General features: G+C 42.4%; 1 protein-coding gene across 2 annotated transcripts in view; it reads left to right on the top strand.

Annotated features, from left to right (window-relative positions):
• The window catches only part of LOC102292911 (guanine nucleotide exchange factor VAV3), a 91201-nt gene extending 72019 nt beyond the window's left edge, over positions 1 to 19182 (top strand). The window contains exons 20-28 of one of the 2 annotated variants that reach the window (XM_014338150.2): positions 127 to 257; positions 2140 to 2205; positions 2822 to 2856; positions 2971 to 3087; positions 5391 to 5478; positions 5873 to 6002; positions 12113 to 12193; positions 13403 to 13554; positions 15260 to 19182. In XM_014338150.2, coding sequence (XP_014193636.1) covers positions 127 to 257; positions 2140 to 2205; positions 2822 to 2856; positions 2971 to 3087; positions 5391 to 5478; positions 5873 to 6002; positions 12113 to 12193; positions 13403 to 13554; positions 15260 to 15304 — 845 coding nt within the window. In that variant the 3' untranslated portion in view covers positions 15305 to 19182. The remainder of the gene's footprint in view (positions 1 to 126; positions 258 to 2139; positions 2206 to 2821; positions 2857 to 2970; positions 3088 to 5390; positions 5479 to 5872; positions 6003 to 12112; positions 12194 to 13402; positions 13555 to 15259) is intronic. The other variant, XM_014338151.2, reaches the window with a different exon arrangement.
• Positions 19183 to 23640: the final 4458 nt, after the last annotated feature.

Genomic DNA, 23640 nt, shown 5'->3' with positions numbered 1-23640 from the left:
CCGTCGCTCCCTCTCAGGTTCCAACCACTAATCTGTAGACCTGTTTCTAATTCCTATAATATATCGAAAGACACGTTTGTTCACATTTTTCAGACAGTAGTTTCACTCATGCTGTCCATCTTGCAGGTCTGCCCAAGATGCTGGTAATCAGGAACTACTTTGGATCGCCAAGCCCCGCTTCAGGTCCAGCGCTCCACATCCAGACGGGTGACATCATTGAATTAATCTGCGCCGACATTCACAGCCCCTGGTGGCAGGTCAGAGGTCACGCTATCTCTTAATCACTCATTTTGCAGAACTGTAAAATGGACGCGCTGTGTTTAAATCTTCAATTTCCCCCCCCTACTGTCGCTCCATCTAACCTTTATCCCCGCCTAATATTTCACAATGGTTTTAGAATAATATATGATAAGTCAGAGTTTGTAGCTACGTCCTGTTCATCTACTTCCTCATCGGACATGTTTGTGGACATTTCATGAGTTATACCTGCGCTTTGCAAATTCCATTTCTTGCTCAGGCAAGCTGTTTGTGTGCGGAGAATTCTTGCTAACAAGCTTCATGGAAAAGTGAAATTCTAAGAAAGACGAAAACACCCACAAGCAATTATTCACACAACGCGGAACTTCTCATAAGGAAGCGACACTCCCACGCAGTTGTTTTAAGCAAGCAATTATTATTATGCGAAAGCAGCACATGCGATTTAAGCCTCGCAAGAGGAGGGAAGATAAACAGTTTCTTGAAAAGTTGTAGCAGCGCCGTGTAGCAGTCACTTACTCTGTCCACGTGAAGCCGAATAAAAGTCATCATAATAATTATACAAGATGTAAGATTTTTACCTGAGGCGCTCAAAAGGGCATCTTATTGATGCAAACTATTATTGTATTATAATCAGTTTGGAATCCAACAACTCTTACTGCGGTTCATACAAAACAGACAAAATAGATAAAGAATTCAATTAACTGTGTGTAAAAAGCCTTACTGGAGGCAGCTACGGCCTGGCAGCCAGTATGCATTCAATATCCATCACCTTTGTGGCAAACAGACCGTAATCATTTCTGTTCTGGGCTTGTGTGACAAATAGAATCGATCCCTGTAATTTCATTTCATTCAATAGCAACCATCTGTTTACTCTGTCAATGTTACCGGCTCTAAACATTATCAAACTCTTAGCAGCCATGCAGCAGAAAGCACTGCTTTATGCAAGAGCTGATACAACGTCCTGAGGTGGCAGCGATGTGACAGGCGATGACCAGAGCATTGAAAAAAATAGACTTCGCTGCTAGTCTGCCTCCAAGGTGGACCGGCTCAGACACCTAATTAACACCTAGGACACCCCTAAAACATCAAACTCTGATTGGTGGGTGTGACAGTCAGGAGGCAGCTGATATACAGCTTAGTGGTGCTAAAGCTGTTGGCTTGGTTATTCTTCTGCATCTATATAAATATAATGCGTTCTTCTCCGTAAGAGAGCCGAATTCGTGCATTTATGCTTTACATAGGCAGGTGGATATGCAAAATATCAACTAATGCTTCAGGTACTATAATTATTATAAGCCTCTGTGTCGCACACAGTAAAGTGACAACGCCGCGTGCACTTTTTTTTTTGTTTTCTGCACGCCTGCCTTTTTAGCACCGCCTCAGGAGAATGCCACCCTGCATTTCGCTGCACACACTGACTGAGCATGTGACAAATAAAACCTTTGACTCCTTCACGCTACAGTTAACCACATATTCACTGGGTTTATTGAAGAGACACATTAAAAAATCCCCGCACGATCATTTTACATACCAAAAATAATAATTTTTCATGAATGAACCTACTCGCCGTCGAGACAAAAACACGGCGTCACGACTGCGCTGTGTGAGGGAGACGGATGCACTCTGGCTTCCACAAAACTCGTGTTTATTTGGACTGCATCTCCCCACTGTTAGTAAATCAAGGCGCTGAGCTTTAAGAGTCTTCGCCATGGGAGGAATAAGGAAGTCATCCTGTTTTATTCCTCATGCCAGGAATTATTTAAACAATAGATAACTGCTGGTGTAAATTTGCACCGCTGCGTTGCAAGGCTAATTGTTCCTGAATTATAGAGATGCAGTCAGCCAGATGTATGTAACGCAATTATCTCTGTGTGGTTTCAGGGCAAAATCCTGTCAACGAAAGAGGTTGGCTTCTTTCCAAGCGATGCTGTGAAGCCTTGCCCCTGCGTAAGTAGCATTTCCTTCCAGTCCTCTTGTAGTTCTAACTCACATTTGGCTACATTTATTCACCAGGCGTGTGGAGATAATTGGGAATTACGCTTATTTTACCTGGCAAAAGTAGAAAAACAACCCACAAGCTTCTATATTTAAAGCACGAGGAGTCCGGGTTGTTTTATGAGACACGAGCAGTTCACCACTTAATTTAAGCAAAGTACAAAATGATCTTTTAAGGAACAAGCAATGCTTCATGTTGTTCAGACTAATCCGGAGAAGGAAGGAAGGAAAAATTCCATGCATCTTCACCGACACGAGGGAACTATGAATTGTTTTGCTGGACTGTCATGTTCTGTTTGATAAAATGAAAATCAGACTCTGTCCCAGCTGCCTTAGGAACATGAGGCCTTCAGTAAATAACAAACTGTTATCACCTTATCTCACTGTTGTAAAGATAAGAAGTGCATTAAGCTGTGTTATTGAGGTTGCACAGTGGAAAAGCTTGTGTTTTATAGAGGAGCGATGCACTCGCTTTTAAACAGGCACCAAGATTTTATTGGAGTGGTTTGTCTGCGTTGTGTCTGATAAGTGTCAGCATCGTGAGAATAACAAAAACACGTGTTTTCAGGTCCCGAAGCCCGTCGATTATTCCTCTCAACCTTGGTAGGTTCACCAAACAGCCCTCCCACTTTGTGCTGTTTTCACCTTCTTGTATCCACATGTAGTCGGAGTTTTAGTCTTTTTTACAACTGGACCTGTTTGGCTGCTGTGCTGTAGGTTTGCAGGCCCTATGGAGAGGCTGCAGGCAGAGGCGGAGCTTATCAACAGAGTCAACAGCACCTACCTGGTGCGCCATCGCAGCAGAGAGTACACAGAGTACGCCATCAGCATTAAGTAAGTCTGCTACTTTGTGCCACTAATAAAAGTTGCTACCTCAGATGCAGATTCGTGACAGAGGACAGTCAAGACTTGATTCTTGGCCCTCAAATATCAAATATCAGATCAAAGCTTTACGAATCATTGTGGAAATTAATTTTATTTCCATTAATTTTAATACATTTTAATGTTGAGCTTGTGCAACAAATTACCTGTAATCAGAGTATGTAAAGTCAGCTGGGTATAAAACATTATTTGACTGTAGTGCCGAAACCTTGATTAATTGCTTGAATTTTACATCTTTGTATTAAATGTTGTCGCTTATGAAAGCAGCTTCTAAAAAAAGTATCCACAAAAGTAAAAAACAAATAATTCCTTCATATTTTTCTGTAATTTTTGAGTGGGGAGCTTTGTAGTATATAGATTTTATTGTCTCTGTTTTACATGGCAGTGTTTCTTGCCCCACTGTTGTTAGATTCCTCTGATGATGCCTTAAGCCAAACCACAGTATTGACCAATTGAACTCCCAGCTTTGCTCCATAAGTTGACAGATCGATTTATAGTCCTTTGTAAGGATGATGGGCTTTTCCTCTGAGGTTGAGTCTGTGGTTAACCACAGTGATATGTGTGAGATTTACCAAACCAGATGCCTATCATGGAGCAGCTTCTGGCTTAAGGCACATGTAATAGTATTCATTATGGTTTGACCTAAAACCCACAAAACAGCCTCAGTGGTTTATAATTAGAAGCATACAGCCATTTTAATCTTGGTAATGAGGAATTAACAAAGCCTTAGGGTGCTGGTGACCGTACTGATCTCTGTAACGTATCTCCGTGCTGTGAAAAGAGTCCCGTCATGTCCTCCTGTGGAGCCTCTGAGCTGGAATGCTTTCCTTAACAAGGAGTAAGCATGCTTCTCAGCAAGCAGTGGACACTACTTTGGACTTAATTTGAGTTTTTTTCCCCTCAAAGAAAGGAGCGCTTTCATGTTCCTTTTACGCTGAAGTCTTAATTGCATGTATGCACACAGACACTGAGCTCTGAGTAGCACAGAAAATAAATAAGACTGTTCAAGGTCATTAAAACCTCCCCATGGAGAGAGGCAGGGTATAAAGAGACACGTGTGGCTATGTGGCAATGACCACTGGAAATTATTGCTCTCAAATGAAAATGCCCTCTGCTGCATTTCCTGTTTGTCATAGCAGAGCTGGCACAGGATTGTTTTTGATGATTTTGTCCAAATCGCCATGAGGCCTCGGTTACGTTTGAATTAGGCTGTAGCATTGTACCCTCTTATATTCTCCAGAAATAACACACAGTTCTGCCCGCGGAGAAGAGGGCTGGGTTTTTATTTAGCTCTGTATATAAATCATAAACAAGTATTATATTGCTAAAATCTTAAAATCCATAACCACATAATTTCCTCAGGGATTAATAAAGTTTCCTGTTTCTGATTCTAAAATTTCTGAGCGCATTTTCAAACTGTTACAGGGTTATTTTTTTAACACTAACAGCTAGTACGATTGAAAATGTTTAGCTCTAGTGTGTCACTGTTTGATTTCATTGGATTTCAATTGGATTTTCATGGTTTGACAAAGACATTGAATAGTTGTGTTGCTGAGACTAAGATGAAAAGCCCAATATTGTTGACGACTGCGCGCTACACATGTAGCTAAAACTGAGCACGTTAGCCTAGCTTAGCACAGGCTAGCATAGGATGTGTACCAGTGCTGTGTCACACTTCAGTAAGTGCACTAAATACAGCAAATCCACCATAAGTAGTTACTACACAACTTCAAGTCTTTGGTGTTAGCGTAGCTTTAATAAAAGATGATACAGCAGGTTAATTATTAAGATTTGCTCTCTCTACGGTTTCATCAGTTTATAGAATAAAGTCACTCTTTAAGTTTTGCTGTTTCATCTGTGTTTGCACCAAAAAAGACAATTCTAAAAATACTGAAAGAATCGCATAACCTGAAACAACCGTCATCTGATTTCATGCATTTATGCACCAAAATGTTAAATGGAGTAAAAAATCCCTGATATTGTTGTCAAAGCACCTCTAAAAATGTTTTTTTTTATTCCTGCATCCTTAGACCCCTATCAGCCACCCTGTTAATGCAAACACAAACATGCAGCTTTCAGTTACACACATGCGCACACTCGCTCCTGACCACCCATCATTCACATGTCACAAACCTTTGGGATCCTATGCATTACTGCGACGGCCCGGCTCTCCACGGGGGCTAGATGCCGGCCACCGATCGATGGCGGTGATCAGAGAGGGAAATTACACTCATAACTTATTCAATGGCCCACAGGTACAACAACGATGTGAAGCACATAAAGATCCTGACCAAGGAGGGCTCCTTCTACATTGCAGAGAACAAAAAGTTCAGGAGCATAGTAGTGAGTATTTTTCAGTCTTTTATTTTTTTTTTTTAAACTTCCACCACTGCAGTTCATAAATAAATAATCCTGTTCACTTAATGAAGTGTCAAAAACCTGAATTTTATTTCAGCAATGTGCACAAAAATAGCTATGATTAGAGCCGTGTTTATACTGACCCGAGGGCTTCAGCCTTATAGAGTCCAGAGCATATTGGAAAGGTTTACCATTTATGTGCCAGTTACTGAGGTTTTCAATATAATATTAAGATATTGGTTGCAAAACCAAATTTAAAAGGATATGGTTAAAGTCAACTTTTATTTGCTATAACTGGGGGAAAATAAGAATCCTCTTAAGGACATAAATGTGTTGATATGATTTCAAACTACTTGGATGTGTGTTTGAATGTGTTCAGGAGCTGATTGAGTACTACAAACATCACTCCCTGAGAGAAGGCTTTAGGAGTCTAGACACCACGCTGCAGTTTCCTTACCGAGAAACGGAGAACGCTGCTATGCACCGCTTCAACCGATCCGGTGGCAACAGTGAGTATACCGAGAATTACCTAGAATGGAAATAATGCAATAAACTAAAATACCACATTTTTTCAAATGAAAGCAGTGCGACTGGACCCCAATACATCCTTCATGTTAAAGGCCATCGCAGTCAGAGAGGAGCTAAAGTAAAAATATGATAGTTGTTTGCTTTTGTTTGTCCAGTGGAGACTCCCTCTCAATCGGCGCCTAGTGGCTCTCAGTGTTTTCATTAGCAGATTGTCTATGGATCTTTAATTTCCTTGCATTTGAGGGACGACAGCAATCATCATACTAAACACAGCAAATATGGCCATGAATGGTAAATACACTGATTCTTATAGAGCGCTTTTCTACTCTCCCGGAGTACTCAAAGCATTCTATACAACATGCCTCATTCAGCCATTCACACCCACTCATACAAGCACTTCTAAACTCAAGTGCAACCTAAACTACATTCACACACATTCATACTCCGATGAACGCATCGGAGGGCAACTCGGGGTTAGTATCTTGCCCAAGGATATTTGGCATGCAGATTGGGGAAGCCAAGGATCGAACCACCAACCTTCCGATCAGTAGCTGATCTGCTCCACCACCTGAGCCACAGCCACCCAGAAGCAATGGTTGCCTAGTTTTTGCGTCAAAGCAGACTTTAACAGTTGGTTAACCAAAATAGTTAGCAATTAAGTAATTTCATGTGCAGCCATGACTTTTTAAGCCTGAGACATCTGACGGCAGTACATGCCGTCAGCTCACCAGCATCAGTGGACTCACACTGAAGCCAGTCATTCTTTTGATTGTTAAGTTTTTGTTTCATCCGGCAACACGCTGCTATTGCTGTTTCTGCCGATTTCCCGCCATCTCTGCTCTTGTTTTCTCTTCTATTTTCTCATCTGTCATCCTTCACAGCTCTGTTACACACTGCTTCAATTCACACAGGAGGATCTTTTAAGCCCTGAAAGAACTGGATGGCTCTTTAACAACTGTTATAAACAGCCCAGCCTCCTGACTTTAATTGTTTTTGACTCGGCTGTCAAACGGTGGTTGGCGAGTCTACTAAGCATGTCATTAGATTTGATAACAGTCTCTGGCCGATTGCTGAAGATCAAATCAATTTGAATGCCAGGGGAAAAGGGGGGAAACCAGTTAGAACTCTAAACAAGTTTGCACTATTAATCTGACTTAAGTTTAAATGGAATCTATTTCTTGTCACTTTTTAAATCTGTGTTATTTTGGATGATCTATTTAAGAAAAAATGTATGTTTGACAATTTAAATTCAGTACAATTCAGTTTTGATTATCTAGCACCAAATCACAGGTGTAAGGTAAAGACTCAAATATAACCTCAATATAAGAAAGCACTTGGCAATGGCGGGAAGGAAAAACTCCCTTTTAGCAGGAAGAAACGCGCAGCAGAACAAGGCTTATGGAGGGGCGGCCATCAGAGGGGAAAGATGAGAGAAAAAGGAGAGCACAGGGAAACAGGACAAAAAACTACAGGAGAAAAATTTTATCACATGCTGGCGGTGATGAATAAACACTAGGGGAGTGAACAGAGGCGAGTGGAAAGGAGAGACTCGGTTAATCAAAGGAAGTCCTGCAGCAGTCTGAGCATCATAACTAAGAGAGGGTTCAGGGTCACCTGAGCCAGCCTTAACTATAAGCTTTATCAAAAAGGAAACTTTTAAGTCTAATCATAAAAGTAGAGAGTGTCTGTCTCCTGAATCCAAACTAGGAAGCTGAAGTCTCTGCCTCTACCTTTACTTTAAGAACTCTGGAAACTCTACCAACTACAAGTTAAGCCTGTAGTCTGAGAGCAAAGTGGTACTATGAGGTCATCAAGACATAAAATGTTGCAGAAGTTAAAACAGTGTCAGCATAGATGCTAATTTTAGTCCACGAAGGACTTCTGTAGCTGATTCTGTATATTTTTTTAAACAATTTGAACATGTAACATGCGTTATATAATATGATATAATATTAGGACTTTTATTTTTATCATTTTTATTCATTTTTAACCTAATCTATTCGTTATTTTAAGAGTAAAAAAGATTTTTAAAAAATGCTGATAATAAGATAGCATTTCACATGGGAGTAATTGTATCGAACGTGGGATATTTCACATCATTTCACATGCCAGACAGCTGGAAACCTTTAAGCATCCTCACCGAAGACGATTTAAGCAGCAGGATTTCTTTTTCTACCCGTGTCATAATGAAAAAACGTGTGACATCTCAAGACAAAGCAGCTGTTGACAGCAACACTTCTGATAGGTTTGGGGCTGTACAAGAACACAATGATGATTAAGATTATTTATGTATGCAGCCGCTGCTTTGATTTATAATGAATGAATAAAGGAGAATGCAGTTTCCGATAACACGGTTTCTTCTTTGTAATTTAACAATTCGGTTCGACTCAGTTTTATTTATATAGAGCCAATTCACAGCAACAGCGCATTTATATTGTAAGGTAAAGGTCACACAACATTAGAAAGAAACCCCATCATATAGCCTCCTATGAGCAAGCACTTGGCAACAGTGGTAAGGAAAAACTCCCTTTAAACAGGAAGAAACGTCAAGCAGGCGTGGGGTTTGTAACTGTGAAGAAATGTGTTTTTAGACAAAGACAAACAAAAACAAACAAGCTTTTGTTGTGAGAAAAGCTGGCATGCATAAATCCCTTTATCTTTGACTAGAAATGGGAAAAATTCATTATCTGGGGTTTAAATCCACTCAGTTAACTGTTTGCAATCTTCAAACTGAAGTAGAGAGTGATCCTTGCCTTAAAAACCATAAATGTTTACCCCACGCAAGAAGAAACATAAATATTAAGCTCAACCCGCCAGGCAAAGCACCACTGCCCATTGACTGCTAAATGGAAAATCAACCAAGTGATCACAGTCAGTGGTAAAATGATGATTTCATTTGATGCCTGCATGCCGCTGCGTGCTTTGGAGAAGTCCCTGGCTTGCAGACGATCACGTTTCAAGCGGCAGAAATGTGAACAGATTGTACTGAGCTGTTTGCTTGTTCTAAAGCGGGGCCTGTTGTTCAAACTCAGCATCAAGACACAAGTTGAGACAGCTCCAATCCAAATTTGTTTTGGAGGGTTGTTGTGGTGTGCCCCTCTGTCTTGTAGGCAGCCTGCTCCCGGTGTGCAGACTTCATTTTTCTCGCTTTCACTTTTAAACGACTCGTGTTTTGATTTCTACTTTCCCAAAGCACTGCTGGAAATCTCCCAATTAACGTTTGTGCTTTGTTTTTGTCGACTGCTTCGTAGTTAGAGAAACTGATTGATTGATATTTCCTTTTTTGCCCGTCGTTACAAAGGAAGAAATACTGGCGTTTAGTTAGCTGAAATGTATCCGTGGTGTGCAGGTTTCTAACTCTCATCCTCATCTTGTGGGAAGCCGCAGCGTGTGTGTGTGTGTGTGTGTGTGTGTGTGTGTGTGTGTGTGTGTGTGTGTGTGTGTGTGTGTGTGTGTGTGTGTGTGCTGTCGGTCTTCCTCCCCTCTATTATTCACCCGGCTCACATTGTGCATTCCGGTGTGGTCCACAAATCAGATTGTGCAAAAATGAAGCATGTAAGATGCAGCTGGTGTTTCGGTGGCTGTTTGAAGTGGAGCGCGATCCCTCTTCATATTGCTCGTACCTAGACACCATTAGGGGTTGCTGAGCTGTCTCTCAGTGCGCTGATTAGTATTCATTTTAAAAACCACTAGAGCCCTGCTCCTCTTACAGCATATCAATAACCCAGGCCAGTTAACTTGCCAGCAGTATTGTTGGGAGCGGCACATTTTTCATAAAGTTTGGGCATTTATCAGTCATTGCGGGGATTAGATTTTCTATTCCCACTGGCTGAAATGTAGGCTCCTGTGCAGAGGTGGCTTTAGAAACCCGAATGAGGGGTAGACTGGGGGCACGCTTTTAAAAGAACGGCAGCGGATTTGAAAAATGAGCAGAAGACTTGAATTTAAAGTGCTCGTTCTGTTCTCGGAAATAATGAACTGTGCATTGGTCATAATTACTTACTGTGTGACATACACTATATTGCCAAAAGCATTCACTCCCCCAACCAAATCACTGAATTCAGGTATTCCAGTCACCTCCATGGACACAGATGTATAAATTCAGGCATGCAGACTGCTTCTACAAACATTTGTGAAAGAGTGGGTCTCTCTCAGGAGCTCAGAGAATTCCAGGATGGCCAGTCGTAATATTTCATCACTACTAAATATTCCACAGTCAGCTGTTAGTGGTATTATAACAACTCAGCCGTGAAAGTGGTAGGCCATGTAACATCACAGAGCAGGGTGAGTGGATGCTGAGGCGCGTAGTGGACAGAGGTCACCAACGTTCTGCAGACCTCCAAACTTCATGAGGCCTTCAGATTAGCTCAAGAACAGTGCATAGAGAGCTTTAGTGCAGAAGTGATTTCTGGATGCATCAGAGAGCAACTTGGGGTGGTTGGTCTCTTACCCAAGGATATTTGGCATGCAGAAAAGGCAGCCAGGAATTGAACCACCAACCTTCCGATCAGTACACCTGCTCTAAATCCTGAGCTACAGCCACCCCGCTCATAAGAGTATGACACAGCTCCATTTAGGCGAGGTTTGTGTCATTTCAGGATTCATGTATGATCATTTTGGTTGTTCTGGATGTTGTTGAATTGCAACACTGCACTCTGCATACTATATGTATGTGGAATACGTTTTCCATGATCCTTTCTTTTTTGGTTGTTTTGTTCACCACAGTTTAACTTTTCTGGACTAAAATAATCACTGGCATCTGTTTAAGTCGACTACATTTATTCTCTGCGGTCTGTTTCTGTACTTTAGCAACACAACTGAGCAAAAAAGAACCCTTTTCATTGTTAGCATTTTACCCTGACTGTTCTCATGCCAAACTTTCTCTGCTTCTTTAGTTACGTTCCAAAATAACCCACGAACACCAAGGTGCTAATACTGTCAGGGTTAGAGGTTCTATTTCCCACAGCAAGGCAGTGACACTGCCAACTCTCAGACGTTACTGGAACAGGATCAGTTTCTGTAGCTGCCTCCTCTGCCAATAGGAGACAGACTGGAAGACAGACGGAAATACAAATGCAGTGGTTCTCTGGTGGGTTGTTTTTCAAGCTGTACGCCGAGATAAAGGCACAGTTAGTCTTTGTAAAGAAGAATCTGCGACATTTTCAGGTTCAGAAACAGCCTGCACAAAAGCAATTAGAGCACCCTCGAAAAATCCTGTAATAGTGGAATGTGAAATAAAGAAACGGGGTACATTACCGTGTTTTTTGAGCATCTGCAAGTCGGGGAGAATATTACAGCTACGTCTCCAACTGTGCAAAAATCCCCCTTCGTGCTGTAATTGTGAGTAGACTGCATGTTCTTCTCAATTAAATGCAATAAAGCGAAGATGTCATCCCTCATTAGCGAGGCAGAAGTCCTTTTAGCAAAGTGGAACAAGATATGTCATCGCTTCGTGTCTCAACAACATTTTAGGAGCAGTGCACAGTTTTAGGACCTTCAGTGTTTCCTTTAATTCAGCGATGGCAATTAGACAAAGACCCTCTTCTCGCTTTTGCACATTTATAACGGCCGTTTGATAGCTTGTTACTGTGTTTTCTATTCCATATCAAGTGACTGTAGAAGATTTCTGAACGTGAGAGGCTTTTAGAATTCAAAATTCTCACCTTTTGTCATCGACAAATTGCTGCAAGTTTTGATAAATGTTATGGTTTGATCTCATATTTGAGTTTGGGAGAAAAAAGATTAGAATTATAATTATAGTTCCAAAAACACAGTAAATACTTTTAGGGGCACAAATTAATTAACCACCGAACATCAGTGAAAGAGCTGCTTCCAGTGGCTGTGTAGATAAGTCTCACTGGCTCTCCCCCTGTGCCTGTCATCATTTATTTTTCACCAAACTGCGACTGTGTGGGTTTTTTTTAAAATACCTCTGAAAAAGAAAGATCAAATTTTTTTTACAAAACATGCTTTTTTTTCCTTCTCCTTTGCTTCTCTCTCCTTCCATCCCTACCCATTCCTGCCCTCCTCTACCCCGTCTTGCATCTCTCCACCCCCCTGCCTGGCCTGCACTGCCTCCGCCCTGCCATAGCCCCATTGCTCTGCGGCCTCTCTCTTCTAACTCCTGCCGGCTACAGCTTTGTACCTCCTTCCTCTGCTCCCTTCTGGTCAGGTACAGGTATTGGTTCTCTCTCTCTCTCCCTGTCTTTGCCTGTCACTTTAACACTGGGTCTCTTTCTCTCTTCACCTCGCCTGTTGATGGCTGCTCGGGAACGCTGGCTGTCCGTTTGCGTCACTGCATGAAAATCTGGGCCTTTTCCATCTTTCATGTAGCTTCTCATTGAACCGTCTCACCTCTTATGTAGTTTTGCACACATACATGCCATTCTGTACAAATTGCATGTTTGTACAATGTGTGTCCACATTTTTGCATGTGCCTGCTTGTGTGTGTGTGTGTGTGTGTGTGTGAGGTGCACCTTTAAGAAAAAGAGTAGAGTGTGTGAGATGTTTTCCACAGTTGGTATGTGGTTGGGTTTTGTGTGTGCTTGTCCAGGTCTGTCTGTCAAAGTAAAGGTGGAAGTGTCCAAATACACAGAGCTCCTCTATATTAGATATTCTATCCCTACGGCCAGCTTGTAGAGGTCTGACATTCCATTTCCACATGTCAGCTTTGCCCAGTCGGACCACCGGTCAGCGTCTGAAAGGGAAGAGAGCCGGCAGGGTGGGATGGAGCTAGCTAGCCGGCTCCACATGTGTCTCTCACACCGCTGTCTGCTCAGCAGGAGACATGTAGTCTAACACAGACTGCTGTCAGAACCCTGCTAAAGCTAAAGCTATGACTCTAAAGCTATGCACAGCTCTTACACTCAGAGTAGTGAGTTTGTACAAAGTCGCCAGAAGTCAAATTACCTGGCTGAAATTCCAGCTTGATGTACAAAATTGGCAGTTTTTTACATAAAATAGTTCCTTTTGTTCATACTAGATTCTAGCTAGTTTTATGAAGAACAGCTGGCTGAATTTGGCTGCGTAATTAAAACTTTTCCTTCATTATATTTGCTCTGTGGTTTTATTTTCTTGAATACTTTAGATGAAAGGATCAGAGACGCTGGAATTTTATTGACGCTGTGGGGGAGGGGCGGTGAAGGTCCTTTCTATCTTTGTGTGAAAGGAAGAAAAATAAAATTGGTGACCAAAAAGAAACCTGTAGTTGTCAAAGTTAGACGTGTGTAACTCCAGGCCTCTCCACCTCTCTGTCCGTATGAGCGTCTACATGTTGCAACCGATGTGTTTGAACTCGTCGTCAGCAAAAACCGTGGATGAGCACATTCTCTCTTTTTCGTCCTGTTTTGCATCCCCCTCATTTTCTTTTCTCTTCCTGCAGTGTTTACCCCCAAAGTGATTGGTGTGGCAATAGCGCGGTACGACTTCAGCTCACGCGACACCCGGGAGCTCTCTCTGCAGGAGGGAGACGTGGTTAAGATCTACACCAAGTCGGGAGCTAATGGCTGGTGGAGGGGCGAGGTCAACGGCAGGGTGAGTGGAAACCTTAAGGTGCTCAATGGCAAATTGTGGGAGGGGGGGCTTGGTTTTACCTTCCAGGATATCATCTTTTTCTAAAATTCCCAAAAATCCCCGTGTTGGTGGGCAGCATGCCATTATGCTCCTTTAAAAACAATCAACCTTTATATAAAGTATGTATCTGTCAGTATTGTTTAATCAAGGCACAGAAGTTTGTATTAGCAGTCTTCACTCTGAAATGATTCTAGCTGCTAAATTCTTAAATCCAATTTTGGGTAGCAGTAAAAGCGGGCGTTTTGCAGAAGAAAAATTTGGCAGGTTTTTTTGTCTGTGGCTACCTGGAAGGGGCTGTTCAGACTCAGTCTATTTTTTCATTAGTCAGTTGTGTGCAGTATTTATGTTTCCACATATCCTGTTGGATGGATTCATTTGCTGCTCTTACATCACTTAAATGCATACGTTTTTCCAATGCCAGGAGCGCTCTCTAATCAGGTGTTAAATTCTGAGCGAAAAGGCAGGAAATCTGTGCGTCGACTCCCACTCGTGGCTGGAGTTTAGCTCGGCGGCGAGCAGCGGACTGAGTGCGTGCTTGTGTGTAAATAATGTGTTTGTGCTGCGAGTGTGAAGTGAACAGCTGCAGTAAATGGAGCTTTTCACTTTTACTAAGCCTGATGTGTGCACTGATGCCACTCTTAAAAAAACTAAGGAGGGGGAGAAGAGTCTGTGAAGTGCTGCTAGTGTCTCTTTAGGGCAAGCAGCCAGTAAAAACAGTTGGTATTACTTTTGTTGGCTCTTTCTATTTAAAATTCTAATATATTAGTACAATAATATCACATCATTAAAGCAATACAACAGTTTTTGTTAATTTTACCAAGTTGCTATTGGCCAATCAGTATCTGCATGTATCTCGTCTGGTATGTGCTGATTTAAACAATTTTTCTGAGCATGATGCAGATAAATATGCTATAAAGTTTCTTTAAAGTCAGTTACCCCATTATTTTTCCCCTTTGCCACTGACCTACTGTAGACAGATATGTAAAATGATCAGTTGATTATGTGTGGTTTTATGACATGTCATGGGTGTTGACTCACAGTTTAACTACACTTCTCAAAAAATGAAGGAAACCATCACAATAGCACTAAAACAGGAGGATGTAAACACAGACCCAGACCTGTGGCATTTAAAGACGAGGATGACCGTGACAGACACACTTGATCAGCTCAGTATAACACAAGGCCAAGTGAACACAGCTGCACTGGAGAGGAAACGCCCAAAAAAAGGAATGGTTTTGGAAGTGGTGACGACAAACCGGGGCTTTGTCCTTATCCCTTCTGACTGTTTTTCCCTAGCTTTGCTTTTTGTTAGATTCGTAGCCGCTGACGGCGTTTGATGGTACTTGCAAACCATTCAGGTTGTACTGGTAGTCCAGCTCCTCCAAGATGGCGCATCTATATGTGCCTTTGTTAAAAATGTTTGCTGTGCTTTCCAGCACACACTCATCAGCATGGAGGAGATACCAGGAGGTGAGCTTTCAATGAGGAGAGCTGGACAGGGCAGTAGAAAGGCATCAAAGCAGCAGCAACAGCTCTTTTCTGGGTCCTGGTTACATCTGCAAAGTGTCTGAAGTAGCAACAGCTGAAGCAGACTGAGAAAATGATGACTGATGGCAACATTCGACCCCTTTCTGGTTACTAATCTCAGTCTCTTTTCCCCCCTCAGGTGGGCTGGTTTCCATCCACATACGTTGAAGAGTGCGAGGAGTGAAAGGGCCCGCGTGAGGGAAAAAAGAGGAAGATAAAAGAAGAAGGGCAGCGGTGGAGTAAGCAAACCGATCTCATGACAGTGACTGAGTGAGCTTTTGCACCCCCGTCTGCTCCCGCGTTACTTTTCAGAGTGAAGCAGACGGCTTCGCTCACCTCCACGGTGCCCTGTTGCCTAAAACCATCCCGGAAGCCTTTGGGAGAGGAAAGGACTATAGTACGCTGCAGATGCAGAGATGCACAGTCATTTCTGCTTGACTCTGTGTGGCTAAGCGACTCCACCGACTAGCAGCTTGCCTGTCAGCGGGGCACAGGTCTTCGCCAGACACCCCCCACCCCACCCCCTCGCTCTCCTCCTCTCCCCCTCACTTCATCCATCCATCCATAATTCATCCTCCACTTCCTTCCTCCCTGCCCTAGCCAGCCGCAGCGCCACAACTCCCACCTGTTTCCGCTTGCCAAGTCGGCCGTTGCCTGAACTGTCAGCAGCAGATACTCAAACGCCGCTCTTCCATTCATCCGCTCATCCATTCATCCATCTACACCCCCCCCCCCTTATCGCTCCGTGTGGGAATAGAGTCATCTGAGAGTTGGGAGACACTTCAGTTTTTTCTTTTTTTCCCCTTTCATCCTCATGTCTGAAGGGATTTCAGTCAGTTTTGACCTTGCCTGCCTGTTTTTTTTCCACTAATGCAGGTGGATATTGATGACTTGATGACCCAGATTCATACACACACACACGCACGCGCGCGCGCCACCCACCTCTCCTCTCCCTTCAGATTATTATCGCCGCACACTTGCACACGCACTCTTCCACACGCACTCTTCCAGGAGATGTAAGAGAGGGATGGTGTCGGATAGCATCGCTGCACAGTGCCAGCAATTGATCGCTGTTGTTCCTATTTTCCTTCCACCTCCTACATTCTTTATCTCCAGACCAGCCTCTCATGTTTTTTAGTTGTCTTGGCCGTTAGCGATCCCCACGCTCTTATCGGTGGCAGCTCTGTCAACAAGAGCCCATCCGCCAAGGGTTTATCTTATTGGAGGCATTAGCGGCTCGTCGGGGGTGGTGGTGGCGGTGGAAGGGGGAGGGGACAAACCACGCTACCTGGAAGCCACCTGCTACCTTAGCACTGAACGGCAGAAAAGAAAAGCACATACACAGCCCCAGCCTTGTCCTTCCCCAGTTTATCGTCTCATCGTTTCTTAGCATGTTTTGAGCTGTTGTTCCAGTTTCATCGTGTGCAGGTTTGATAAACACGGCTGATTACATTCCAGAGGCTGCACTGGTCGACCAGGAGAGGCTATACTAAGACCGACACCTGTCTCACAGAAATGGACTAGAAAAAAAATATAAAAAATATATATTTTAAGTAGTCTAGAAGGACTAACGTCATCTTTTAGAAACCTTTCTGTCACGCTTATATCTGCCTTCCCCCACCGCTCTCACCCTGGTTGTGCACAATGCTTCCTTAGTAAGAGTAAAAGCGGATTTTCCCACATTTGAAGGAATAAAAACCTTCACAGGGACGCAAGCTGTGCACGCTTTTAATGTTAACATCAACGGCAGAAAGGAGAAAGGTGTAAGAGGACACAGATCCAACATAGTGATCATGCACGCTGGACATGGAGGACTCCTCAGTAGCTGGCTTTGTGTAGCTTTGTTTAGCAATGAAATATTTGTTGGCTGTAACCTCAAATCATGTCTTTTTTCTATTTTTCAATGTGTACATACTGAAACTTTTATTTAATCGATGGTTGGTGATGTCTTTCCTCACAGTCGCCCTGTCATAGAGCAGTCCACATCGCATGTATTATGTAAGGATGGTCAAAACACTACTTTGAACTAGTCCTTTAATGTCTAGTAAGTTGTTGTTTGTCTGCATTTCTTCATTTTTCCTTCTTTTTTTTAACCATGCAGTTCAGCTAAAATATGATCGCATTTGTCATTGGAGCACACTGCAGGGAAGCTTAAGGAGCAGCTTAAGTGGAAACTATGGTGAAATTCTCTTGTAGACGTTGAGTTTTCAGAGTTTGTATTGATTTGACGAGATGAAAGAAACCATCGCTCTTCAGCTAACTCGAGAATCAGCCCGCAGGGCAATCCTTCCAGTCAGAGCTAGCCCTTCCACTGTCACGTCTGCACTGCGGTGATGCCACTGAGTATCACATTTTCTGAATTTAAGTAACGATTTATTATGAAGCAAGGCATTTATATACGCTTAATGGAGCCATTATAGTTGAAAGTCATTAATAACTCCTTGTCAGCGCCGTCTCTCCACGCCTTTTATGATATGTAGGAGAAATGTGTTTTATATGCAGACGTTTTCTTAAAGAACTAGATCGAAGGATTGCGTTGTCATATGTTTGTGCCGTCTCCCTGCCTACCCGACACACTTTCCTCTGCTCATCAACAGTGTCATTAAGTGACCACTAGATGGAAGCATTTTAAACACAGCCTAGCAGCCACTTCTCACTCTGCAAAAGTTTGGGCATGACATCATCTGATTAGGAGGTGAACAATATTAAAGGAAACAGCTGGCAGCAGGCTCAGACGTGCTGCTGCGAGCGTGAGAAACAGAGGAAGCTCTGAAAGACAAGCCCAGAGTATCAAAGTACAAAAGGAGGGTTGTTTAAACTGCTCCTTGGGCAGATATCACCATGACTTTTATTTTTTATTTTTTTGACGTGTATTGATCATTTCTGATGTTCGAGAAACTTCTCGTCAAGTAAGAGCCTTCAGGACCTCCTGCTCTCCAGCACGACTGCTGTCTCCGAACAGTCAAACATGAGACTTGTAACATCTTTAAGAAATCGGAGAGTGAGAGAGAGTTGTGCTGCAGAAGGAGCACACCTCTCTCCCGTCTGGGGAGAACTGGAGAGCTGGAGTGGGCTCCTCTAATCGCAGACTCTGGTAATCCACTCCTGCTCTCCCTCCTCCACCCAGATGAACTCTGACAGCGGGGCCATTTACAGCTGCAGGCTTTCCTCTCGTCCAAGTGTGCCTCCAGATTTTTTCTTTTCTTTTTTTTGTGGGCAGGAGGGACGGGAGGAAGGCTCAAGGGTATCTGTGATCTAATCATTACACCATCTCCTCACCTCAGCGACCCTGCTGCATCCATCTCTCTGTCGGCTCCCCTCTCTCTTGCTCTATCTCACCGTGTCACTCCCCTCCTCTCTCTCCCACTCGCTCTTTACTGCTCTCTTTCCCCATCTATCTTTCATCCAATCTCCGTCTCCTCTGTTTCTCTCTGTATTCCGTCCCTCAACCCGACGCTCTGTAGGCCGTGACCGCCGCTGTGTGTTGGTGGGAGGAGAATCGGAGATTCTGTATTACCGGGCGAGGAGGCAGAGAGGCTCAATCGGAAAACAAGCCCAGCAAAATGAGGACTAGTTTAATTTTACCGCAAATTAATAGGCCGGGAGAAATGATGCCAGTTAGAGAATGAATTAGAATTTACTCTCGCTATTGTGATCCCCTTGGTGTATGCACAGATTATTTCCGTATGCAAAGGCACATCCCACGTGGGAAAATCATTTTGACTGAATTCAGGGCTGTGTTGTTGTATTAACCTGAAACACAACTCAAATATGAAGAAAACATGGATTTTTTTTTCCTCCTTCTGTTTTTTTTTTTAGTCAGTACTTCCTGTGGACTAAAGTTTGCATTGTCTCTGTTCATGCTTTTGTTATTTCAATGAAGCCAAAGATGTATGCTGTACTTACTGTTATGTCTCATAACCACGGTACCCAACCGCTGTGGCCTAACTCTAAAACTGTGCAATCCTGAGTGTGTAGCATATCCCTGTATTGTTGCTGTACTATACTGTAAATGATGTACATAGCACATAATAAAGATATACAGTACACAGCTTCTTCTGATGCACTTGTATTTCATGTCTTTTTTTAATAGATTTTTCTTAATTTTGAGAGATTGTAGTTTGAGTGTCAAGCCCTGGAGCTGAAACAACACAAATGCCAAAAATGTCAGTTCCTCAAATGTCCACATGAGGCTGACTCCAAAAGTGAGTCAAATCCAATTGATCCCCACTGTTAAAATGCACATTTTTACAGCACAAATAAAGATGTTTAAAGTCTGATTAAAAATATATTTTTATCTCTATTGCATATTTACACCATGACAGCTTTATAGGGGTTGAATTTTTATATATGTCACTCTATATTTAATTTGAATTAAGCCTTAAAGTATGCATTATGTGAGGCGTGGTTTCTTTGTATGACAGGTGGATGTCCTGCTACCTCTTGATCATGCTTTTTATTTTGTGCATTTTCCCAACTGTAGGACTGATAAACACTATTTTAGCTTAGCTTAGCTTAGCTTAGCTAAACGTATGTATATTGACGTCAGTAAATTTGTGTTTACAGTACTTCAGGATATAGTTAGCTCTACAGACTGGGAGTGAGTATGAACATTATAACCTGTTTTGAAGTGGTAGGTCGTTTAAAATGCAGTCTAACAAGTGCAACCAAACATCAGGTGTTTCTGTGCAGCTTTGATCGCACTCCGTCTGCTAGCTACAAATGTCGTGCAGTGTGTATTTTTTAGAGTGGGGAAAAGTACATATGTGACAAGTTCAGAGATGAAAGACGTGAAAAATGGCAGGAGAGGTTATTATTGTTTTTAAAGGTTATTTTTAAAAGTAGGGACTGAATAGCAAGTGACATTTGATAAAATGGAAATCCAAAGCTACATGTAACATACTAATGTTACATCAGATGGTGGGTCTGTACATGAAGCATTGCTAAAATCATCTGCTAATGCATTTTTAAAAATCTTGAAAAACAAATTATGGTAAGAGTATTAGAAGACTGGACAGTGTAGTGACGGTAGTACTGCCTACAGTAACAGGTGATGTTAGATAGGAGTAGAGCAGCCTGGTGTTCATGGGTAACTGTAAACTTAGGTATAATTAGGAAAAATACCTTCTTTTTTTTCCCGTTAGCCAAATTTCACCGTCATACTACTGTAGCCTTGCACTCACTAAAGGTTGGAAGCAGCCATGAAAGCTCATGTAACATCATATTTAGGAGCTATTACTATCTGTGTGATGCACTCATACAGTCTGGATGCACATATCTATTGACGCTTGCTAGCACTAGCTGATAATTTAGCACTCCACCTTTTTTTGGCTCCAAAGAAACAACATGACGCTGGCAAAACTTAAGTCTTCAACACAGGAGTTCACAGAGCGACGGGTGACATCACACTATAGCTTTGCCCATCCTTTGTACACAGTCTGCTTAGCAGTCTGCCTAATTTAGCAACATAAGTCACAGCCGTGTTGAAAAAGTGTTAAAAGTTGTAAGTTCCTACATGATTCTCAATCATACTGCTGCACTGGAACTGAAGTATTTTTACTGAAGTATTTCCATCGAAAATAATATACACAAATCAAACCTTCTGTATATTACCACTTCTACTAATGCAAGCTTTTTTGGCGGACTTTCTCTTGTTTTCCATCGTGATATTTGTACATTAACAGGCAACCTCATGGCCACATACAAGCAAATAAAAGCAAAGAAGGCTGAGCAAACATAAAACCTGCATGAGTTATATTTATTAAATGAAAAAAGTGAATCATGTTGGTTGAATATATTTTTATCATACCTAAGAAGCACAATTATAGACATAACTTTTAATGAAGACTTGGATGAATAATTTGGAGTTGGTGAATTTTCAGATAAATTGGACCCTGAAAAAAATATTCAAGGTTAAGGCGCACATTACAATTGTGAATATTGGTGTTATTAGTGGGAAACTGCTTAACTACGTGCTGGGTCACACTGTGCTCATTAGCTGACACGTTTAACTCTTTTAATCTTGCAAAATAATGAATAAACGAGGACATGAAACATCCTGTGAACTTCACTATGGTCAGTTTCATCTTTGTTAACTCAGTCGGCCTGGAAGTGACTTTTTTGTAGAAATTAGGAGCTTAAATTGCGCAGCTCCCATGCTGTCACTGACGCATTTTGTTGCTGTTTCCTCCACAGGACTTAAATAACCTGCAGCCAGTGGGGTGCTGTTTCTCACCAGCGTATTGGCTAATAAGTGTGAATGAATGTGGGGATAAACAGTGGGTCTTGTTGCTGTGATCATGCTGATAATTATGAACCGACTTCTAAAGCCTCTACTTCTAAAAATAGTAATAAATGAATACAAAAAAGGTAAACACTACCAGTACTGTGACTGTGCAAAAACACGCAGTGAATAGTTGTATTGGTGTCAAAAACAACAAAAAAATGTGTACAAAAGTTGTGTGTACAAGCCACAGACCATATGCTTGCTGTGGCTTCTATGTAAAAGTGATCTGAATCAGGTCTTGTTTATTTGGTTGTGCATATGTGGGTGCCCGTGTGTGGGCGGTGGTCTCTTTGGCCATCTGGTGCCTGGTTACCTGCCACTGCTGAAGTGAGACCGAGGCTCGGTCTCCAAAAGGATCAATAGTGGCGGGCTGTAACAGCCAGTGCCCTTGGCACTGCAGGGGTGGAGAGTGAAGCTGTACTAAATGCCCACCAGGTGGGCTTCGCCTTGGCTGGGCCAGTCTGGATCACGCCGGTCCACTTCCAGCTGAGGTTTGGACCACCAGTGTGACAGATGGCTGCATGACATCAGCCTTCTTCGCCACTCTGAAAGAATGTTAGGCCCAACTCTTGGACTGCTGTAGTTGTGCTTGATATGAGATTTTAAAGATGAGCAAATATTTGTTTTATGTGCTGCAGGAAGCAGAGTGGACTCATTTCTGTCAAAGATAAGACCCAAAGATGCATGCTCAGTGGAAGTCCATCTTATCCTTTAGAGAGAAATGTTACTTCTCATTTATAATATTAATCCTTTTTGCTGTGTTAGGTTAACACAGTGAGGACCAGCCATTCAAAACTCTGCTCAACCACCTGAACTGGTTTCACTTTAGCACTGCAGCCATTTTTCTTTTCTTTTCTTTTTTCAAATCCTTCATAAGAGCTGCCGTGTTTTGACTTCTTCGACTGCACTCCACATATCCCGCTCTATTTCTCACTCTGCCTCGCTCATGCTTTCTCTGGGTTTATTGCTGTCTTTTGGGGCCATGAGGGAGCCATCATCATTGCCAGACGGTATGGCTGCTGTGTATAAATATCAAGCAGCACTCTTTCCCCAATGTTTTCCTGGAGACTATCAGCACTGCATAAACATTGAGGTGCTGTCTACAGAACACACTCAGACAGCTCATCACCATAAAACCACGCATACACCTGTCCATTCAGAAAAAAACAGAGCCACACAAACACACGCACGCTTGCTTTCCTTACTGGTTGGAGCCAGTACATTATTGTAGCCTCTAGCTTATTTTCTTACAAATGTTATGTATGCAGTGTTTTTTAAGGAAACATATGTCTGCTGTAGCCCTGCGTGCATGTTAACATGGCTCGGCATTGCTCAGAAACAAAAGCGATTGCATTTATTCCATCTGACACCTGCAAGAAATACACTCATGCATACTGTAGTGCACTTTTCAGAGCCTCACTTCTCAGTCTTCGCTGTTATTCACACATGCAATCACAAACAATCTATAGCGCGTGTCCCCCAACGCACACGGCGGTGACAGATGGTAGCGAAAAACTGCCTTCAATAATAACCGCCGTTACAAAACGGTTAAAAATGTATCCTTTCGTCAGCTCAGAGACTCCCTCCAAAATGTATTCGCCACATTACATTTGCAGCATTTAACAGGTTCAGCTCTTTTCTTCTCCGAGCCTCCTTAGAGTCGTAGAGGTGTTTGTCCTTCCAGATCCACGTTCAAGGTCAACCTGAAAGCTTCCCGCGTAGCCGGGAGTGTGGATGTAAATGTACTGAAACACAAATACGAACCTGATAATAAGAATTTTAAGAGGGGTCGCGTGGCAAGCTGATGCATGGCGTTATATTCTGATACACGCGTCATCAAACTGTAAATACTTGAGTGTGATGACGCCCTGTAGTTTGTCCTGTTTCTCCAACATTTCTTTTTCATTGCAAGAAAAACAAGATGAAAACAAGAAAAGCCTGGGATGATTGTGTGTTTGTGTCTGCATGTGTACATGCATCACACCTGTGACCTATTCATGCTGTCTGGAGGTTGCTGTAATACAGAGGCAGAAGGTTATATATGATTATATATAGTCGCCTTGAGGTGACTGCTGTCATTGTTGGTCTTGTGCTGTATAAACAAACCTGAACTCAGTTGAATATTGGCCTTCTGTATTATTACAGTTAAAGTTATACTAACTCATTCCAGTGTGTTACCATGGCTACATGACAGCAAATTACCACAGAAAAGCACAATGCTTTTAAAAATATAT

This window comes from Haplochromis burtoni, unplaced genomic scaffold (genome assembly GCF_018398535.1).
Source record: "Haplochromis burtoni strain Fernald_Lab_line unplaced genomic scaffold, NCSU_Asbu1 Contig_220, whole genome shotgun sequence".
NCBI lineage: Eukaryota > Metazoa > Chordata > Actinopteri > Cichliformes > Cichlidae > Haplochromis > Haplochromis burtoni.
Note: the sequence above shows the minus strand (reverse complement) of the source record. Positions and strands in the feature narration are given on the sequence as shown.